Here is a 21,500-nt window from a genome sequence, read left to right on the forward strand (position 1 = left end):
GGGCAAACGAGTAAATTTCTCTCTCAAAGAACTCTTCACTGGTAGGCACAACTTTAAATACCAGTTTATGGATGGGAACATCTTGGACTCTCAAGAGTTGTCTGACCCTCATGCTGGACTAGGGTAAAGAATAAGACATATGTCTTCATGTATGTTCAATATGATGAATTGTTTTGCCTTAATATTTATTTGTTATGAGAGGCCTTCTATTTGGGTAGGGGGATGAGTGACATGCAATAAATGCATAAATAAATAAAAGCATCAAGAAAACATTAAAAATATACAGAAAAAATGAATTTCAGAAGGGCCACATGGCAATTTTGTTATTACCATTTCAAATTTAATATATAAATCAAAAATAAACTGTAACTGGTCTGCAATTTCATATACAATCCTCTTTTTTGTTTTTGGTTTACTGAAATGTTCGTGTTGAGGGCTGTTAAGATCATAATTTTTAAAAAAAATTTTTTTAAGATTTACTTGAATCCAGTCAGATATTTCTGGACTTCCAAGGGAAATTGTGTGATTTACTTTGAGGGGCCGGAACTCAAAGTGAGGAGACAAGTTCAGATCCTACCTCATTCTTACTAGCTGTGTAAGCATGGAGCAAGTCACTCAACCTTAGCTTCATTCTCCCCATTTATAGAATGGAGATAACAGTATTTGTTTCTGGTTCTTATGATAAGAAGAGCTTTGTGAATTTTTTTAAGGACCTCAAATATAGGGCCTTATGTCCAAATATTCTTAGATTTTCATTAAGAGCTGGTTTAGCCAGAAATAAACACACTACATGGACATACTACATGTAGGCAATAAACTCTTAGCTCAGTCTGCCATTCTGACAGGTCTAGGGCAACTGTGAATTAAGAGCAATAATTAAATACCAATTATTGGCTGATCTGCAGTTTTGAAAGAAATGAAATAAAGAGGACAGTGAAGGAATAGAGATTTTTCACAGGTGCCTTCAACACATCATCTGGCTTTAAATTGGTCCTGTATGGCGCAGGACAAAGTTTCTACCTCTGTTCATGAGAAACAAAAGGAAAAGATAAAACAAGTTTTCTAAAGATGAGTGAATCCTCGGGCTGCTTAAATATCCCACTATTCCCTTGGCCCCGCTTTGGCTCTGTGTCTTCTCAGGGCTCAGTTTACAATGAGCCCGAGCTCTATTTCCAGATCAGATCATTCCATCTGGGCCTCGGAGGCCTCAGCCTGCTGCTGTAAGGAGAGGACAAGGTTCTCTTTTTACTGCACCTTAGAAACTGTAATACAGGAGCTATTTCAATCAATCAGTCAATCATTACATACTTTTAAAGCACCTATCATGTGCCAGAACTAAGTTTGGTTCACAACTAAGAAACCGATTCACCAATTTTATGAGCAGTATCTGAACCCCCTCCAAGTGCTTTAAAGTTAAAAAAGAAAAAAAAGAATAGGTTGAACTATCTGGGAGAACTAATAGCATTTTTGTGGTTTTTTTTTTTTTTTGCTTTTTGGTGAGGCAATCAGGGTTAAGTGACTTGCCCAGGGTCTCACAGCTAGTAAGTGTCAAGTGTCTGAGGTCAGATTTGAACTCGGGTCCTCCTGACTCCAAGGCCAGAGCTCTATCCACTGCACCACCTAGCTGCCCCACTGGTTTTCCTTTTTAAACCTCCCAGCATCCTTGGGTGCTGATTAGAGGGAGCTGGGTAGATCAGTCCCCAGGGGCAAACAGAATGCAGTGGCGCAAATTTGATTTTGACTGAATTCATTTTCAATACTTCTGATGGTTTAATGCCCAAGAAAGTGTAGAGCTGAGAGGAGGAAAATGACAGCCCTCCCATGGAACACTGTGCCCACTGCCTACCTTATAGCCAAGAGCCTTCAGTTCACTGGCAGAGCAGGGATATAAATCCATGAACTTGTACCTATCGACCAGTAATGCTGTTTCCTTGCCTTCGTATTCTTCCTTGAATGCCGTGAACCGTCTTTTCTCCACTTTTAGGATACTGGCTAGATCACCAATGTTACTTTCAAAAGCAAGGAATCGGGCCCATATTTCTCTGCCAAGAGAAGAAAGGAGAGGAGAGGTAGTTCTCAGTCCTCTTTGAGCACGTTCTGATCCATCTTCTGTCTTTCTCATTTTCTGTGACCCTACTATTCTGCAGGGAGTGCATCTACAACCTCCTCAACCCAGTGAGGGGCCAGACAGAAACCAAGGGCCCAAAAAGACTAGAGGTCTGCAGATTTTGTTGAGTTTTGAAATTTGTTTGGTTTTGAAATTAGTCTTAAAGTGGTATAAGTTCCCAGCATCAGACAGGTCCTTTGATTAGGGAGGATTTGGGATTTGGGACAGAGAGGGGAGAAGATCGTCCTATTTCTCCATTAAAGCAGATCAGTGAGAATTATCCTGGGTTGTATAGCGTGCTTGCACCGGGAAATGTTTAACAGCTGGCTCCCCCTCCAAATGAGTGTATGATAGACTTTCACATTTTCTCCGTCAGTTTTGTGAAATCTAGACAGTCAACAACAATAAATTCATCCTTGACTAGTAGCACTGGTTGATTTCCAGGGGGTAAACGCTCACATGGAAAACGTGGCAGTTTGGTTCCAGGAAGCCAGGCTGAGCCGCCATGGCATTCCACTGGCATCCGCATTCTACCAGCAGAGCAGGCTAAGCCCAATCTCTACATAGCAAAAACATGACGCAGGAACCACGTGTAGTCACTACTTAACGTGCCTAAAAAAAAAATCGCTCTTTCATCATGCTGGCCTGGGCCCCAGAGAAGGACATTTTGTCAATGTACTCTTGAAGTACAGCAGAGTCAATTAAGTTTTATGAACCGAATGCATGAACTTGCCAAGACTTGACTAGCATAATCACCGCCCCAAAACTAATAGAGCTTCTCCTATACCTCCAAGGACAGAATATTACAGAACTACCTGGACTCTTTCATGCTAAACGAATACATTGGATACCAAGAGAAAAGCTGACAGGACTTGCTAATTGTACCTTCTTGAAGAAAGAAAGCTTAGATAAAAGCAAAATAAAAAACAATTAGCAAGAACAATGGATATCAAAACAGAACAAAAGACAGGAGCATAGGGAGGCCTAGGACTTCTGTAGTAACCTTGCATTCTAGGGCCAGAAATTGTCAGGGGTCACAGCACCAAGGGACTAGAACAGCTGCAGAAGTTAAAGTGGAAGTTCATAAATATTTAAGTGCCTACCATGTGCCAGGCCCAAAGAAAAAAGACAAAAGAAGAAAACAATCCCTCGTCAATGAACACAGGTACCTTTATAGCATGTTCCAAAAGAACGAGGGCCCTTGTAAGTTGTTTAGAAGGGCACTCAGACTTCTGAGCCACTCTCTGTACGAATATGCAGATTAAATATAAAAAGATTAAAAACAAGATACATAGCAGTTAGGCAGGGTAGGCACTAAGGGGTGGGAGAATCAGGAAAGTTCATTCAAAGGTGATGCCTGAACAGCATCTTGAAAGAAAAAAGGGACTGATTCTACAAGGCGAAGGTGAGGAGTGAGTGCATTTCAGGAATGAGGGATAACCTTGGAAGGGAGATGGAGCATTGTGTGTGAGGAACAGAGAAGGATGGTTTGGGTGCACAGCAGCTTGTGGGGAGGTGAAAAATCCTCAAGGGGACTGGAAAGATAAGACTGGGGCTAGACTGTGAAGGGCTTTAAAAGCTAAACAGATAAGTTTATACTTTATCCTAGAACCAAGGGGGAACCACTGAGGTGGACTGATCTGTGCTTAAGGAAAATCACTTTGGGAGCAGTGGGAAGATGGATCAGAGTGGTGGGAGGAGGCAGATAGACCAGCTAGGAGGACACTGCTGGTAAGAGAGCACAGAGAAAGAGGAGGAGGGGGCCCAGGGCCCGGCTTTGGGGAACGCCCACAATTAGGAGGAGTGATACAGACGATGAGCCAGCAAAAAAAAAGGCTGAGAAGTGGTCAGAAGTTATTCTACTTTGCTCTAGAAGACACGATTTGAAAGACTAATAAGGCGTCTATTAAAGCTTTCCCTCTCTCATTTTCAAAAGGAAGTGAGGCAGTTTGCAAATTCAAACAATGCAAAGTAAGATATTTAAGGGAAAACCCCCCAAATACAGTATATTCAAAGGAAGCAAAGTTTCTTAGATATTATAAGGCATGTGAGATTTAAATGGGCACTGAAACTGGACACAAGTTTTCTAGAAAAAGGACCAACATGGACAAACGACAGGGCTTTTGTTTTGTGTGAAAAAGAAGCACACGAATTCATCTGTAAAAAGATTTCTTTTTCCTGAAACTAGGCTTAAACAGAAATTTATCATTAAGCCCAAATACCCAAGTAAATGTAGCCTTTGGGCAAAACTTACCCAGATTTCTCAGGTGGAAGGCTTCCAGAGGTCAATACTCGTTCAAACAAAACTCGGGTATTGTTGTCCTCTAAGGGAATTCAAGAAGAAAACAAATGATTCAAATCTGCTCCTAACCATTTAAAAAAAAATTCATAATCAAATGCAAATTAAGTCTCTCAACTATTCTAAGTACACAAATCATGAAACTAATGAAATTACAAATGTCAGATTTTATATTTCAATACAAAAGTAGGATTTTTGGAGAGCTGGATTTAAAAAATAGGCTGGGGGTGGGGAGGGTAGAGGGGATATTGTTTCTAGGAGTAACTTTCTAGACAGTCTTATAATTAATTGCTTGACCAGACAATAGAGCACACCTTCATTGAAATATGACAATTTGTGCATGTAGTTACTATATTAAAAATAGGAGAAAAGGGGGCATAGTTAGACTGTCTCTATGATACTTTTGAAAGTAATATTTACTGCTGTAACTTTTTAAGTTTTACCAGTTTAAGAGAGAATAGAAACAAGGCTTTTTTTTCTTTTTATTAATTTATTTTATCCACAATTACTTCCAAAACCTTTTGAGTTTAAAATTTTTCTCCCCCTCCCTCTCCATGACAGTGCACAATCTGATATAGGCTATACATGTACATTCCTATTAAACATATTTTCACATTAGTCATCTTGTAAGGATGAATTAGAACCAATAGAAGGAACCACATGAAAGAGGAAACCAAACAAAACAAGAAAAAAAAAAATGAATAGTATGTTTCGATCTGCATTCAAACTCCATAAATTCTTTCTTTGGATGAGGATAGCATTTTCCATCACAAGGCTTTTGGAGATGTCTTAGATCCTTGTATTGCTGGGAAGGGTTAAGTTTATCAGTATTAGTCATCGCACAACGTGGCTGTTATTGTGTACAACGTCTCTTGGTTCTGCTCACTTCACTCAGCATCAGTCCATACAAGTCTTTCCAGGTTTTTCTGAAGTCAGCCTGCTCATCATTTCTTATAGCACGATAGTATTCCATTACATTCATATACCACAACTTGCTCAGCCATTCTCCAATTGATGGGCATCCCCTCAATTTCCAATTCTTTGCCACCACAAAAAGAGCTGCTATAAATATTTTTGTATATGTGGGTCCTTTTCCCATTTGCATGATCTCTTTGGGATACAGCCCTAGAAGTGCTATTGCTGGGTCAAAGGGTATGCACATTTTTATAGCCCTTTGGGCATAGTTCCAAATTGCTCTCCAAAATGGTTGGATCATTTCACAACTCCACCAACAATGCATTAGCTTTCCAATTTTCCCACATCTTCTCCAACATTTATCATTTTCCTGTTTTACCATGTTGGCCAATCTGATAGGTATGATGTGGTACCTCAGAGTTGTTCTGATTTGCATTTTTCTAATCAATAGTGATTTAAAGCATTTTTTAAAATATGACTATAGATGGCTTTAATTTCTTCATCTGAGAACTGTCTGTTCATATCCTTTTGACCATTTATCAATTGGGGAATGATTTGCATTCTTATAAATTTGACTTAGTTCTATATATAGTTTAGAAATGAGACCCTTATCAGAAACACTGCTTGTAAAAATTCTTTCCCAGTTTTCTGCTTCCCTCCTAATCTTGGTTGCATTGGCTTTGTTTTGTACAAGATATAAGGCCTTTGAAAAATGAGGATACATGTGTAATGGGGATCATATTTCTAACCTTCTCAATGGGTAGAGGAACAGGGAGAGAGAGAGACAGAGAGAGACAGAGAGACACAGAGAGAGAGAGAGAATTCAGAAATGAAAATAAAAATAAAATTAAAAATAAAAGATAAGGATACTATTAAGTTTAACTGTAAATCAGGATGCAAGACAAACAGAGAAAATGAGCCTACCCTGTCTCTGATTCATGGATTTTTAATAATACCTAATAATTTTAGATTACTTTATACACATTACCTCATTTAATTCTTTCAACAGTCCCATTTTACAGATGAAGAAACTGGGGTTTAGGAAAGTGGAGTAATTTTTTTTTTTTGGCTAGACAATGGGGTTAAGTGACTTGCCCCGAGTCACACAGCTAGTAAGTGTTAAGTGTCTGAGGCCAGATTTGAACTCAGGTTCTCCTGACTCCACGGCCTGTACTCTATACACTGTACCACCTAACTGCCCGGAAAGTGGGGTAATTTGCCCCACCCAGGTCACCCTTTAATAAGAATTCAACCCTAGGCCTGTCCTGACTTTAAGGCCATCACTCTTTGTGCTACACAGCAGTGACCTTCAGCCCCTTCTTATAATTTTACACATGAGTTCTTTTCCTTCTTATAATTTGATGCTCTACTGCACCTACACCCTCCCATCTTAGCAGATGGCTGACCCCTAACTTTACCAGAAAAGAGGCCAAGTGCCTGCCATGATGCCTTCATCTCTCCTAACCATCTATAAATTCAGCCATTCCCTCCTTGATCCAGTTTCTGAGAAACCTCCTTCTTGCCAAGGGATAAGCCTTTCTTTCTTTCTTTCTTTCTCTCTCTCTCTTTTTTTTTTAGGCAGTTGGGGTTAAGTGACTTGCCCAGGGTCACACAGCTAGTAACTGTTATGTGTCTGAGGCTGGATTTGAACTCAGGTCCTCCTAACTTCAGGGCCCGTGCTCTACCCACTGCGCCACGTAGCTGCCCTGGGATAAACCTTTTACAACATGCCTATGGTGCATTCCTTCTCTGTCCCTGTCTCTGTCTCTCTACTCTCTCCCTCTCTTTGTTTCTCTCTGTTCTTTCTCTTTGTTTTCAGTTTTTCTTTCTTGTCTCTATCATTGTCTTTCTCTGTCTCTCTCTGCTTTTCCTCTCTCTTCTCTCTGTCTGTGTCACTGCCTTTCTGTTTCTCTTTCTCTCACTGTCTCTTTCTCCCTCTCTCTTTTTCTTTCCTCTCTGTCTCTCTCTATTCTTTGTCTCTCTGCTTTCAATTTTTCTCCCCTCTGTCTCTCTCCGTCTCTGTCTCTGTCTCTAAGGTCTCACTAGAAAAGGAAGGAAACTCAGCAGGCTAATTTCAGATAATTTCACAGAATGAAGTGGAAGGTCACAGTGGTGGCCTTGGGTCAGGAAACCCGGGCTGCCATCATAGCTTGGTAAGCGTGGACAAGTTACTGGATTGCTCTGAGCCTCAGTCTTTTCATCTGTGCAGTGAAGCCAAGAGTAGCTCCTATTTAGCACAGGTTTTGTGGGATGCCCAGTGCTTTCCCCCCAGAATCCCACCGGATCCTCAGCACAGCTTGGGACAGGTGCCATGAGGGTCACCATGTTATGGATGGGTTCAGGGCAGGTAAATTACTTGCCTGAGGTCATGGGCAGTCTAGTGTCGGTAACAGGATTCTGCCTCAGGCCTTTGGTGCCAGGCCTCCCTCTAATCCTGGTGCTCTCCCCTTGCTTCCTCCACACCAGGGCTGTTGTGAGGAAAGTGCTTTGCAAACTGCCAAGGGGTAATTAATACATGTGAGTCATCCTTTTGGACTCTAGCATTTACTTACCATTCAGGTGAGACAGGTAGTCAATATAAGCTAATACATATTCTGGAATGTCCCCGTATTTTTTTAACCCCAGCTCAAAAATCTTAAAGGCCACGGATTTATCCTAGAGAGAAAGAGAAAAAAAAAACCTCACTAATTCAAATTCATATTCTAATGGTTGGCCATGTATTCAAAAAATGGCCTGCTGATGAGCACAGCAATGAAACTACTGTTAAAGGAAAAGCAGGTAGCTGCATCAGCCTCCATTCTGAACGGGCTGAATGACACGTGTTAGAACATGTTCACAAAGTCAACCCTGAGATTTCCTAGACATCCCCTCTGCTATGGGGTGATCTCACAACATGGATCCTAAGGGACCCTTTCACATATTGAGGAATTAAGCTAAATAACTAATTCTATGATGATTTTCAATTCCAGAAATAGGCCTCAATAGAAGAAAACGTTACTTTTTTTTAACTTTTTTTTACCATGACATTTCAGTACTTACCTTACTACAGTAGTACTCCATTAATGCTGCAGTAACATAAACATGATGGCGTGTTCTGGTGTCTTCTCTTGCTTTCTTAAATATCATCCTTCCAGATTTGATGCCTTCTGCCCGCCTTGCAAACTTCATATACTGGATATAGACCTATACAGATTTAAGGGATTTATAAAAATAACTCGTAAGGTAAGAGAGAACACATTTACAGATTATTGAGCCATAGTAAGGCCTGAAGAATCCCAAAGTCTGGATCACACTTTACTCCCCTCCTTAGTGAACTTACTCAGAAGGTAGCAATCTTGATCTTCCCAGAAATAAGAATGTACAATTACAGACTCAGCATATAAGTATTAACTTAAATCATTTAAGTAGCATTTAAGTGTTGAAAAGGAGTATTATTACTTTCCCGAAAATACTAAAGCATTCATTTAACTCTGTCAACTAATTTTCTTGGTGCTAATGATATAAGGATTTCCAAAGATTACACAGTGGAATCTCACTAAAACTTTATTCAGTATGGAGCTAAATATAGCCTATTAGCCCAGACTTTCTGAAGTGCCACCTCCCCTCTCATGGACCCTGAGACAATGTTATGGCAACTGTCCATGTATGCTAAACTTTTCCAGAAGTTCAACATGTGAAATATAGGCAGGCTACTTATGCCTCTTACTTCATAAAGAAAAACCATAGCACAGCTAGGTGGCGCAGTGGACAGAGCACCGGCCCTGGAGTCAGGAGGACCTGAGTTCAAATCCCGCCTCAGACACATACCACTTACTAGTTGTGTGACTTGGGGCAAGTCACCTAACCCCAATTGCTTTGCAAAAAAAAAAAAAAAAGAAAGCATTAAAGCTACTACTCACCAGAGTTGGGTCAATGTCCTCAATAGCCAGAAGTCGATTGTATATGCTATGCACCTTCTCATATTTCATTCGACTCTGAGGTAGCAGAAAAGATTTGGAAACAAGTGATAAATGTACACAACACAGATCTGAATCCATATCCTGCCTCCATGTCCACATGTAAGCACTAATCAATCAATCAGCATTTATTAAACACCTCCTGTGTGCCTGACCCTGTGCTCAACCTTTACGCTTCATAAGAATTACTCCCACAGATGCATTATTATGACATTACTTTACATATAAGCAGACATAAAAGGCAAAGGGTTTAACTTCATTCAATTTTTTCCCCCTGGGCAAGGATAAATAAGGCAAAGGAGATAGATGAAAACAGCACTGCAATAATAAATGAAAAAATTCCTACACAGTTAGGAAGAATGTCTAAACATTTGTTTTCTTCACCCACCTCTTCATAATCTGCATATGCAAAATAAAGAAGCATGTTCTTCTTCAATAAAGTGCTAATCGCTCTCTCATATATGTTAGCAGCCTCATCACTAAATAATTTAGCATTGTTCATGTCCTATGGAGAAAGGGAAAGAAATAAAACTCACCTTCAGTTATTTTAACACAATTGAAATGCAGTTAACTAACATATTTTATCCTATTTTCTTTATTTATGCATAAATACATATATTTGGATTTATATTTTCTTAAAAGCTTAAAAGTTCACATCTTAGCAGAGGGCGGGGATGGGAACAAACATTTATTAAGTATCACTATATGCCAGGCACTGTGCTAATGACCACTTTACAAATATTAACTCATCTGATTCATTATTAAATAAGTTTAAAACAGAATCAGTCCCGAGACTCATACAGCAAAAGTAATATATAAAAATGACTGCCATTTGAATCATCATGAATAAAGTTATTTAACAGCCGCTGCTCTCTATTTACTTTTGAAAAGCGTCTCTCTGCCCTGTTCGTCATCAGGCTTCCTCACTGACATGCATTCTACATATGCAACAATTTTTTTGTTTGATTCTCATCTTTGAATGCGTAGTTAAAGCAGGGTCAGGTCTCACCAATCCCAGTGAAAATGACCAAGAAGCCATGGGCTGCCTTACCCCTTTCTCAGCCAACAGCTTGCTGGACTGCTCTAGGTACTGGGCTGCTTCGTACCAAATATCCGGGTGATGGCCCAGCACCAGCAGGCACTGCTCATATGCAAACATCACTACGAGAAAATGTTCAAACACAGCAACGGTCAGAAGCCTGGCTATGTCTGCTTGATCTCTCCGGCCTTTCCAACAGATGGCTCTCAGGGACCACTTGAACACGCCCACAGACGCCTCACACTTTCCCAGTTTCTAAGAAAGCCCTGTATTTTGCACTGATCAGGCTACCTCTTTTGGTGATGAGCGTCTGGTCTTCTGTTCGGAGAGGGTTGCTCTTTTCCCACTGTATGTATTTCTTCCACATGTCCACTTGCTGAGCCTCTTGGGGAGTATTCTGTGGAGGTACTGAAGGGGCATTGCGGTCTAAACCTTTCATTACTGTTTCATACTCCTAGAAAAGAAATAGTTAGCAAGTGTTAGTAAGCCTATTTTCTTGGGTTAAAAAATTTAATTTTATTTCCAGAATATGCAAGCCTTCAGGAATTTGCTCATTATCCTCCCTGTGTGGGAGCCTTCCTACTCTTCTCTGTATGAACCCTATTTTAGTCTATGGACTGCCCAAGCAAGCACTAGTGAGCCAAGTATGCTTGAAGTATAGATCAATTGGGAAATAGTTATACACATAAACTGTCCAAAAGGCTTTTTCAAATACTGATCATTTTGTTATAGCTAGAAAGAACGGGTGTTTTACATTTCAGCAAAAAAGGAAGGTTGCTGGTGCGGTAACAACTGAAAACAGTGTTGTCCTGACCATTCCAATAGAACAGCTCTGAAGTCCCTTACTTTGGGTCATCTGGCAGTGATCTAAGAGACCACAATAGCAAATAATGGAGCAACTTAGTTATTATTCACCTTTAAAAAATAACTCTACGTTAGCTTTTCAATAAAGTATAATACAATAGGAATATTTTCCCTAATTTCCTCCAAAATAAATATAGGAATATAAAATTATACTTGACCTACAGAGATAGGCCCTGAGGCAGACTATCTTACCAAGGTAAGTTGAGGTATTTAGATCAGATCTAGTTTACCATTCATATTCTGTATCCCTCTTTGTTGTTATACTCATGAAAAGCAATTTTAACTTTTTAATCCATATTTACTTTGTATTTTATTTACCAAATAATATTTGCCTCTCCTGAAGCCTGATGCAAGTTGACAGTAGCAATGGCTATAGAATACACAATACCTCATATTCATATAGCACTTTAAAATATACTAACAATTTTGACATGAGGAACTTGCTCAAATTCAGTGGTTAGGTGACTTGTCTGAGGTCACATAGCCACTGTCCTAGAACTAGGACTAGAATCCAGGGCCTCTGACTTCTAGTCCAGTGGTCTTTCCAATACTGGACGTGGGACCTCACTAAGAGCAATGTATTCATAATTAATTATTAAACTGAACATGCAGATTAAACTCCAAACCTTTGCCACACGCCTGGCATTCATGTAGTCTCTACTTCTATCTTCAATCATTTTTTTAGCTAGATGTATGTTGATGCCCTAGAATAAAATGTGTAGAAAACATGTTACATTATTGACATTTAAAAATTCTAGCATTAATTTAGAACCAAAAATTTCTGAACAAAGAGCTTATAGTAGGGGAGTACACAAATAACTTCATCTTTAAACGCAGGACAGAGTACCAAAAAAGGATAATTCCTTAAAATACAGTTTCTAGTAAAATTCTATCATAAAGAATGACAAAAGGAGCTGAACATTCACCACTAAAAACAGATCATCTAGGTTCATTCCTTATGCCTGCAACTCTCTTTATAACTTTAACTTTCCGAAAATTCAAACAAGAATACAAAGGATACCTATGAGGTCATAATTCCTTCACTAGTTTATGAAGTGCTTCCAAATAAGCATGGAGATAATGAGTAACTTCCTTCTAAACACAGGCATTATCCCCTGACTGAAGCAGTTAACTCAGCTGGTTAAGACATGGTGCTAATGAGGCCAGAACACAGACAGCATCTGCACCAGTCCTCTCACCTTACAGCGGAGGACCCTGAGGGCCAGAGAGCCAGGAAGGGTCACCAGGGTACCACAGATCATGACAGGAGAGGAACTCCAGTCCTCTGACTCCACTACCCCAGACTGCCCCATGGTTTCAATGAGCTCCCACTAACCATTCCTCTGCTTTAGTCACTGTCACTTGAGAAGAGATGATGAATGGCTCAGGGAAAACTGTCACCAGTGCCGGAAAAACATTTAAATCGCACGCCCTCCTGATAGGTCAGCAACGTGGTCTATATTAACCAAGGGCAGCATATTTTATTTTCTACTTAATTTTTTTTCTAAATAGTTTACATTCAAGATAGAGTCTAATCGAAAATGTCCTTTGCACTCCATACTATTAAGTGAGAATACACTCACAAGTAGCTCAGTAGTACACAGAAACTCAAACACTCCTCAGAACCCTGTTCTGAGCTCTTTTGTCATGAGTAACGAGTAATGCCAATGTCCAGGCACTAGGTACTAGGTACTCAGTAGGCCAGAGCTTTCAATGTCTGCGCTACTTTGTAGCCAACCACTGACTGTTTATTTACCTCTTCATATTTATTATAGTCTCTCCAAAGCTGCTCAATATTGATCATTGGATTAACACAACCTCGCTGATAAACTCTTCGGACAGCTGTTATTCTTTGATTTTCTGCATAAGATCCAACAGCTTCCCTACGTGATAGATAACATGTGTTATTTTTGCTATCACACTAAAAACAACAGCTCAAATATAAAATGAAGTTCCGAAAATACTCACACGCCTTTCAAGAAATTGATGTAATCCACCCAAATCTGAGAAATAAAATAAAAGGTCATTCACTTTCCTTTACATATTTATATCCATTAAACTTGATGTAAATACTTTTATAACAAAACATACCTGATAAGACATAATTTCCATTCCAATTTTATCCAAAGCGAAGTCATAGGCTTGTGCCATTTTTTCTCTGAAATATAGGTAATAAGAAAGATCTCAATTTAATCCATTAGTGGAACACCAGGCCTCATGCTGGAGATCCAAAGAGATACACAAAACAATCCCTGCCCTTAAGGCACAAGCTACTGGGGCGAACCAATCAGCACAGACAAAGGAATGCAAAATATGCAGAGGCAAAGCAAAATAACTGGGGAAGCACTCACAACTTCAGAGCTCCAAAGGCTTCTTGTAAGAGGCCGTACCTAAGCTACTCTTTGAGAAGTCAGGAGGGAGAGCATCCCAGGGGCACAACCTAGGCCAAGGCAGGGAGGTAGGACTGGGCAAGGCAACTGCCAGTAGGCCAGTCTTGGCTGCACAGTGTGTGAGAGGGAATAAACGATCGGATTTATAAGCTGTGAAATCCAGAATCTGGATACAGATCTATAGAACTGGAGATATCTGTACAGATATTTGGATGTCCAGATCTAGAGATACAGACACGTCTGTGTTGTTGGTCAGTCGTGTCTGACTCTTCATGACCCCATTTGGGTTGTTGGGTTTTGTTTTGTTTTTTTTTTTTGGCAAAGATACTAGACTGCTTTGTCATTTCCTTCTCCAGCTTATTTTACAGATGAGGAAACTTAGGCAAACAGGGTTAAGTAACCAGCCCAGGGTCACACAGCCAGTAAGTATCTGAGGCTGGATTTGAACTCAGGAAGAAGTAGTCTGAACTCCAGGCCCAGCACTCCGTGCACTATGGCGCCACCTAGCTTCCCACTGATATATCTGTAAAGAGAGAGATACCTAGATGTAGAGACATATCTACAGAGAGATCTAAAGATGTCTAGACGTAGAGATACAGACATATCTGTAGTTATATCTATCGGGTCCTATGGAGATCTAGAGGGACATCTATTTCTCTAGATATAATAAGGAATTAAGGCTGTCTAGACTGACTAGAAAAACAGGTGGGTGCCATACTACGAAGGGCTTTAGATTCTGGTTAGAATCGGCATTTTATCCCAGCGACAGCACTGTGCCTCTGGAGTTTCTTGAGCAGAAGGAGTGACATGGCCATAACTGATTTAGGCATATGGACTTGGTAGCTGGATGGAGTCAGAGAGGGAGAGACTGGAAGTAGGGAAACCAGTTAGGTGGCTATTTCAATAGTCCAGATAAGAGGTAATGAGGGCCTAAAGTAGATTAATGACTGTGAGAAAGCAATGGGATGTTGTAGAGGTAGAAATGATAAAGGGAATCTAAAATGTCATCTACAATTAAAACATAAATAATATTCTTTTAGCAAATTAAAAGAAGCCAGAGGCAAACAAAAATGCTAATTACCTGGCTGCAAACATAGCATGCGACACTGTACAATGTGTCCAAGAACTCAATTTTTACTTCACTGGCCATTCTCCTTTTAGCTCAGAACAAATTGCAAATGGTCAATAGGTCTGTGAATATCTTCTACTGGCTAACATATAGTGTTATTAATATTCCTAAAATACCATTTTCTACGCATCAACCTCCTGCTCAAAATTGTTCATTGTTTCTCTGCTGACTAAAGGTAGAAGTCCAAACTCTATACCATAGCATTTAGGCTGATCCCTATACTTCCCTCTTTAATCTAACATAGACCACTCTACAGCCAAGCTGGTCTACTCATTGTTCCCTGAGAACAGCATGCACAGACCCATCCCTCCAAAAAAATCCAATTCCCTATCAGAAATGCTCCTCCCCCATCTATTTCTCTACTTCCTTAAATTCTACCCCTCACAATCTCCCTCCTCCCAGGATTTAGTTTTTGTTAAACTTGTATTGTTATTTATACTTTTATATCTCCCCAGCTAGATTCTAAGTCTCTCAAGGGCAAGGACTCTTATTTTTTGTATCCCCAGAGACCTAAAAATCACAATCAGTCAATAAGTGCTTGGTGAAAATGTTGGGAAGCTGCAGGCATACAGACTATAATAACAAGCACAGCTAACTACCAGGATGAAGAATGCTTAAAAGGATAGGAAAAATATGGTTTTCTACAGAAAGACTGTAATGTGCTTTAATCTCCTTTTTGGAATATGTCTCAGAATAAATCTGTTAGGAGATAAGTATTTTGTTGTAGAAGACAGTAAAGAGTCCTGCCTCAGGTGAAAGAGAGAATTCTCGCAATGGCTATATAACTTACTGGTCTGCCTGTACATGAAAAGTGTCCAAGGATCAACCTCTTTAACGTACAAAAGACTTACAGATTAAAACAGCTCTGAGGTACCACCTTACACCCATCAAATTAGCAAAAATAATCGAAAGTAAGGAAACTCAATGCTGGTGGGATTAAGAAATAGGCACAAAAGTTCACTGATGATGAACCTGCAAACTAGTAGAATCTTTTTGAAAAGCAATCTGGCAATATTCAGTCAAAATTACAAAATAATCATGCCTTTTGATTGAATAATTCTATCACAGTAAATATAATGGAAAAGTGTGTAAAGGCTTTTACAACAGTAGTATTTGTAATTACCCCAAACTGGAAACAACCTAAATAAACTAAAATAAGGGAATGGTTACACAAATTGTTGTATGTTAATGGAATGGAATACTATACATAATGCAATTAAAATGAACTCTTAAAGGAATATAAAGAAATCCAGGCCTTTACTAAATGCAGTAAAGAAAAAGAATAGCAGATGAGCTGAGTATTTTTACTCTATTTATTTAAATATTTACTACAACAAGTAAAGAAGAAAAATGGATGAAAATGAATGGACAAAGAACACTGATGGGGACTTAGAAACAGAGAGTGAAAAATTATGTTTCATATTTTTAAATTCACTTGTTATTTGTAAATGTAAATAGCTGCAGAGCAAATCTGGCTATATGTGAGTTTAATATTAAGCATGTGATGGCAAGGCAGGGCAGCTAGGTGGCACAGTGGATACAGCACCGGCCCTGAAGTCAGGAGGACCTGAGTTCAAATCCGACCTCAGACCAAACACTTGACACTTACTAGCTATGTGACCCTAGGCAAGTCACTTAACCCCAACTGCCTAAAAAAAAAAAAGCAAGGAAAAGTAAAAAATTAAATTGCGAGAATCACTTAATTCCCACCAAAAAAAAAAAAAGGACTGCAGAAAAAGCCCTGTAAAATTATTTAAGGCACTGCCACATCACATAAACTATCAACATGGCTGGTATCAAACCAAACTGAATTCTGGTAAGTTTGGTGTTTCAGTACAAAAAACTTAGATGTGTTTGTGGGACCACCAGAAGCACCTAAGCCACTGGCTTTCACTGAAACTTGAGAATTTGTTTTATGTGATTGAGTAAAAGACTCCCAAAGTCTAAAAGACTAATCCAAATGAGGAAATCTATTATTTTAATTAAGTCCACAAGTGTTTCTTCACTCTTCTCAGTGTTTGAGAGAAGGAACAGGAACAAATGTGAAAATGTGTGCCTGAGTGGGTTTGCATTTTTGGGACCCCCAGATTCACTTACTTGTAGCTGGGTAGTTTTCCCTTGGTTTCTCTGACATAGGAAAGATAACACTTCCATAAATCAATATGTAAAACCTTCATGAGGCATCTCTGAAATAACTGTTAACACAAGAGAACAGTATTAGCTGTGTGTAATAACATTTCACTTTTACATTATTGGGGTGAAATTCATAAATTTAAATTCGGCAGAGAAAAATAACTCAACTGTATTGGTGACATTTTGTATTCTCATAAGCAAGGCTACATAATATGAGTAAAAAACTTCTATAGTCTAGGTTGTGTTCATTTCTATAGTGGAGGCTTAAGTGATTAAACCTATTCTTCTGCTTGTGGTCACTAAAATATTGCAACTACCAGTTAAACTATAGTATAATATTTTGAGTATGTTTGAATGGACTCACCTTTTCAACCTTGTCATAATTTTTAGCTTTAATCTGCAGAGAAATAGAAAAAAATAAAGGCTTATTTTTTTTAATCTTTAAGTAACAGAAATAAGTTTCTATACAATGTTTTCAACAGTTTCTTTTCTTAGAAATCTGTTCTTCCTTAAATAGCAAATACTATGAGAGTATGGAAGCAAAAAGGAGCTTGTAAACTTATTTTACTTTGAAAAACTACTATAGTACAATAATTTTCATTAATGTCAAGGCAAATATCCCATAGCATAATTATCAGATAAGGTGAACCAGATACAGCAAAACTGGTCCTAGGCCAAGCAGCAGGAAAGGTGCCCTCAAATGAGCTTTTTAAGAAAAATTCTATTATAGGAGAGACCTCAGAATTTAGGTCACAGGTCCAATGATATAGGGAAAAAGAGACCTGGGCACAGGAGAGACTGTTGAAGAAGATGTCATCAGGGAAAGAACAAGGGTAAGTGCATCCATCATCAAGTGAAAGACCATCTGGCAGCTTTTTATTTTAAGCAATCATAGTTGCTAGCTAGGCACTGAAGCTCAGTTATTCTGTCCTGCTGAAGAAGTAGAAGTACTAATAGTACACTCTAAACTTCGGTGCCTGGGGACAAAGCACAGTGACTCCAGCCTCTGAAGTGACCTTACAACTCACACAAAATATTGACTCAGCAACCAAAATCAAAAGCAGGAATCTGCAGGAGGACCACCTGACTGAAGGCTATTTGGAATGTGTACTGAAGGTACTGTTTGATTCAAGACTGGTTTTTACCAAGTAGTCACAACCAGAGTGATGGAACAAAACTACTGGGTAAGGCACTGAGGTTAATTTCAGTGAGTTTCCGAATGTACATATGCACATATGTGTGCATGTATGTACGTATGTATTACAACATATGAATCCAATTATTAGAGAATCGGACCAGCGGTTAATGAATACAAGTGTCAGGTCTTTGTACTTTAGTGATGTGAATTCATCTCCTTTAGAGCTATAGAATTATCTATGATGCTGCTTGTTTCCCATACTACACACACTGTAGTTGATGAGACCAAGATGTCAAACAGGATCTTGGGTAGTTTGCAAGCATAACATTTGCTGTTGTTGTTGGAGCAGCCAAGTGGCACAGTAGACAGAGCGCCAGGCCTAGGGTCAGGAAGACCCCAGTTCAAATCCAGCCTCAGACACTTACTAGCTGTGACCCTGGAGTCATGAAGAGTCTGACACAATTGAAACAACTGAATCGAATACGACTGCAAATAGTCTGCAAACAGCACATTACATACATCATTTCTTACAAAATTACTGTAGCTATAATGATGAGTATTTTTAAGCTTCACTCTACAAGAGGATCAGAGGGTAAGTGTTTAAGGTCTTACTGTAAGTGCAATAATTGGTGACACTATTTATACAACTCCCTTCTGGAATCTTATTGAATCAAACCTCTTCCTGAAGAGGGAGTTTCTGCGTGCCACCCCACACCCCCAGCAAACATTATTCATCAGCAGTTTAGAAATATAAAATGCCCCAAATTATGAACATTCATATCTATTTTCAACATGCCAGTTGGTTCTACCTCTTCCACCTTCTATTCATGGGCTACTGAACAAAGCCAAAGGCAGTCTCACAGCTGGGCTCACTGGGTACATCATGTGTTGTGTTATTATGAAGTTGTGTTATCCAACTTCAACTAGGCCCTCTCTGCAGCAAAGTAAGTCTTTTTATTCCCTCTAAATGACTGATTCCCTGGTTCTCCAAAGAAGCTCCTTTCAAACTTCTTTCCTTAAGCATCCCATGTCTCTCCTTCCCTTTTTCAAACGAGGACCTTACCTCCTACTTTACTGAACAAAGGCCATTAATGTGAGTTCCCTAGTCTCTTATTTTCAAAACCTATTGACATTATCTCCCACTCTTGCTCCCTATGTCCAATCTATGAAGGCCAACCCCACTACACATGCAGTTGATCTCATCCTCTGCCTTCTTTAGTAGTCTAGACTACAATCTCAAACATGCCTTCTCAAATCTTCAGCCTCTCCCTACTGCCTCAAACATACTCAAGTCAACCCATCCTTAAATAACCTTCATGAAATGCCACTGTTCCCTCAAGCTATTATCCTACAGCTCTCTACCCTTTCCCAGGCAAACTCTTTGAAAAAGGTGTCTACACTTGTCATCTTCATTTCCTCTTCTTTCACTCACTCCTAAACCCTTTGCAACCTGGTTTCTGACCTCATCACTCAACAGACACTGTTCTCTTCAAAGTTACCCATGATCTCTTAATTGCCAAGTCAAATGGTCTTTTCTTGACCCTCATCCATTTTGACCTGTCTGCTGGACATACCTCCCTCCTGGATACTTTGTCCTTTCTGTGTTTTCATGACATTTCCTTCTCCTGTTTCTCCTCCTACTTGCTAAGCATCCTTCTTCATCTCCTTTACTAGCTTATCATCCACACCATACAACAGCTTACATAGGTATTCCCTAAGGTTTCATTCCAGGTTTTCTTCTAAGGATTTCAAGAATCCTCTACATGCTATCTCTTATTTAATTATCATCTCTAAACACACATGCTTGGCACATAAGTAAGAACTTAATAAGTGCTCACTCATTCATGACATATCTATATTTATACCTATACATCTCACCAACCCACCTGTCTCCCCTAAGCTTCAGTTTTGCATCACCATCTGCCTATTGGACATTTCAACCACTTTTCCTTTTGAAATTCTCAACTCTTCCAAACTTCCTTATCTCTGCAGAAGGTACCACCACTCTTCCTGTGTTATGCTGACTCCTCTCTCTCCCTCATGTCATATATGAAACTGCCAGACCTTGCCATTTTCTTCTTTACATCTCACGTTCAATTCCTTCTCTCTTCACACAGCTACTCCTGGATAACTGCAACAGCTTTGTCTCAAGTTTCTCATAACACAAGTTCATCCTAAATTCTGTTGCCAAAATAATTTTCCTTAAGCACAGATCTGACTATGTCACTCCTCTACTTAATCAACTCCAATTGCACCTAATTGTTTCTAGGATGAAATATAAATTATGCTAGTTAGCTATTAAAACCCTTCATGATCTGGCCCCAATCAGTTTTCCTGCCTCCTCAGATATTACTCCCCCCGCTTCCTGCATTTGAAATCCAGCCAAATTCGGTCTTCTCTCTTTTCCTCACATGACAATTCATCTCCCTTCTCCATTTCCTTTACGTGGTCTGTCTCAGATGCCTGAAATACACTCCTTCCTCATCTCCTCCTCACTGAAGCCCTCTCTTCCTCCAAAATATAGTTGAAGCATCGCCTTCTGCAAGATGCCTTTGCTGATCCCCAAAGTTACTACTGCCCTGTCTCCCAAACTATACTGAATATAACTTTGTATTTATCCACTTTCTATCTATTCTGTATCTACTTAAATATGCACTTGCTGCCTTCCCCATTAGAATGTATGTAACAAATATAAGGATTATTTCATTCTCTGTCTTTGTTCTCCCAGTGCTTAGCAGTGACTGCATGTAAGTAGGCATTTAATCAAAACTTTTTGATTGATTGATGGTAGTATAATAATGCAATAATGGAAGACTGTCTCATGTCAACAATTTGAAGCTGGTAGATGACCTCATCATTCAACCAAACCTATTTTCTCCAAAGAGACCCCTGATCTATAAGCTGTGATGGATTTTTTTCAGTCTTCATTCATTCTGATGTAGCTACTATTTTTGACACTGCTGAACACCCTCTCTTCTTTCATACATTTTTCTCGCTAGGTTTTCATTACAGCAGATACAGTTAGTGGACAAAGCACTAGGTCTGAGTCAGGAAAATCTGAGTTCAAATCCAGCTTCAGACCCTTACTAGCTGGGGATAATAACAGCACCTACCTCTCAGGATTGCTGTGAAGATCAAATGAGTCATACTTGTAAAGTACTTGGAAAACCTTAAAGCATTACATGAACTCTAGCTATTATTAAATGGCAGCTTTTACTACTCTCTCCTGATGTTTGGTCTAAGGATTTTTTTATATCTTAGAAACTAAGCTCCAAGAGGCATGGGGAATGGGGGAAAACCTTAGCTCTAAGCTCAATCTTGATCAATTAATGAATAGTGCCAATAGGAGGTGCCATTTAAAAACATCATTATCAAGTTAACAATTTTTTTCATAGTATCTTGGAATATTTACTTCTTACTAATGGATATGCTAGCATGAATGCTATTGGAGTTAGTTTATTACTCAAACTAATTATGTCTAGACAATTACTGCAAGGTATTTACAATACTATTTATACTTTCTAAGATAG

The 21,500-nt window shown here is 39.2% G+C and overlaps 1 protein-coding gene across 1 annotated transcript in view; it reads right to left on the reverse strand.

Annotated features, from left to right (window-relative positions):
- The window catches only part of CSTF3 (cleavage stimulation factor subunit 3), an 81,923-nt gene that overhangs the window by 3,331 nt on the left and 57,092 nt on the right, over positions 1 to 21,500 (reverse strand). Inside the window, exons 6-19 of the mRNA XM_020963923.2 lie at positions 17,197 to 17,229; positions 16,797 to 16,894; positions 13,272 to 13,338; positions 13,149 to 13,183; positions 12,937 to 13,063; positions 11,807 to 11,884; positions 10,608 to 10,770; positions 10,329 to 10,438; positions 9,666 to 9,782; positions 9,221 to 9,295; positions 8,361 to 8,504; positions 7,874 to 7,976; positions 4,362 to 4,431; positions 1,847 to 2,042 (exon numbers count right to left, since the gene is read on the reverse strand). Of these exons, the coding sequence (XP_020819582.2) occupies positions 1,847 to 2,042; positions 4,362 to 4,431; positions 7,874 to 7,976; positions 8,361 to 8,504; positions 9,221 to 9,295; positions 9,666 to 9,782; positions 10,329 to 10,438; positions 10,608 to 10,770; positions 11,807 to 11,884; positions 12,937 to 13,063; positions 13,149 to 13,183; positions 13,272 to 13,338; positions 16,797 to 16,894; positions 17,197 to 17,229 (1,416 nt within the window). The remainder of the gene's footprint in view (positions 1 to 1,846; positions 2,043 to 4,361; positions 4,432 to 7,873; positions 7,977 to 8,360; positions 8,505 to 9,220; positions 9,296 to 9,665; positions 9,783 to 10,328; positions 10,439 to 10,607; positions 10,771 to 11,806; positions 11,885 to 12,936; positions 13,064 to 13,148; positions 13,184 to 13,271; positions 13,339 to 16,796; positions 16,895 to 17,196; positions 17,230 to 21,500) is intronic.

This window comes from Phascolarctos cinereus, unplaced genomic scaffold, assembly GCF_003287225.1.
Source record: "Phascolarctos cinereus isolate Bilbo 61053 unplaced genomic scaffold, phaCin_HiC Scaffold_9;HRSCAF=440, whole genome shotgun sequence".
Classification (NCBI taxonomy): Eukaryota; Metazoa; Chordata; class Mammalia; order Diprotodontia; family Phascolarctidae; genus Phascolarctos; species Phascolarctos cinereus.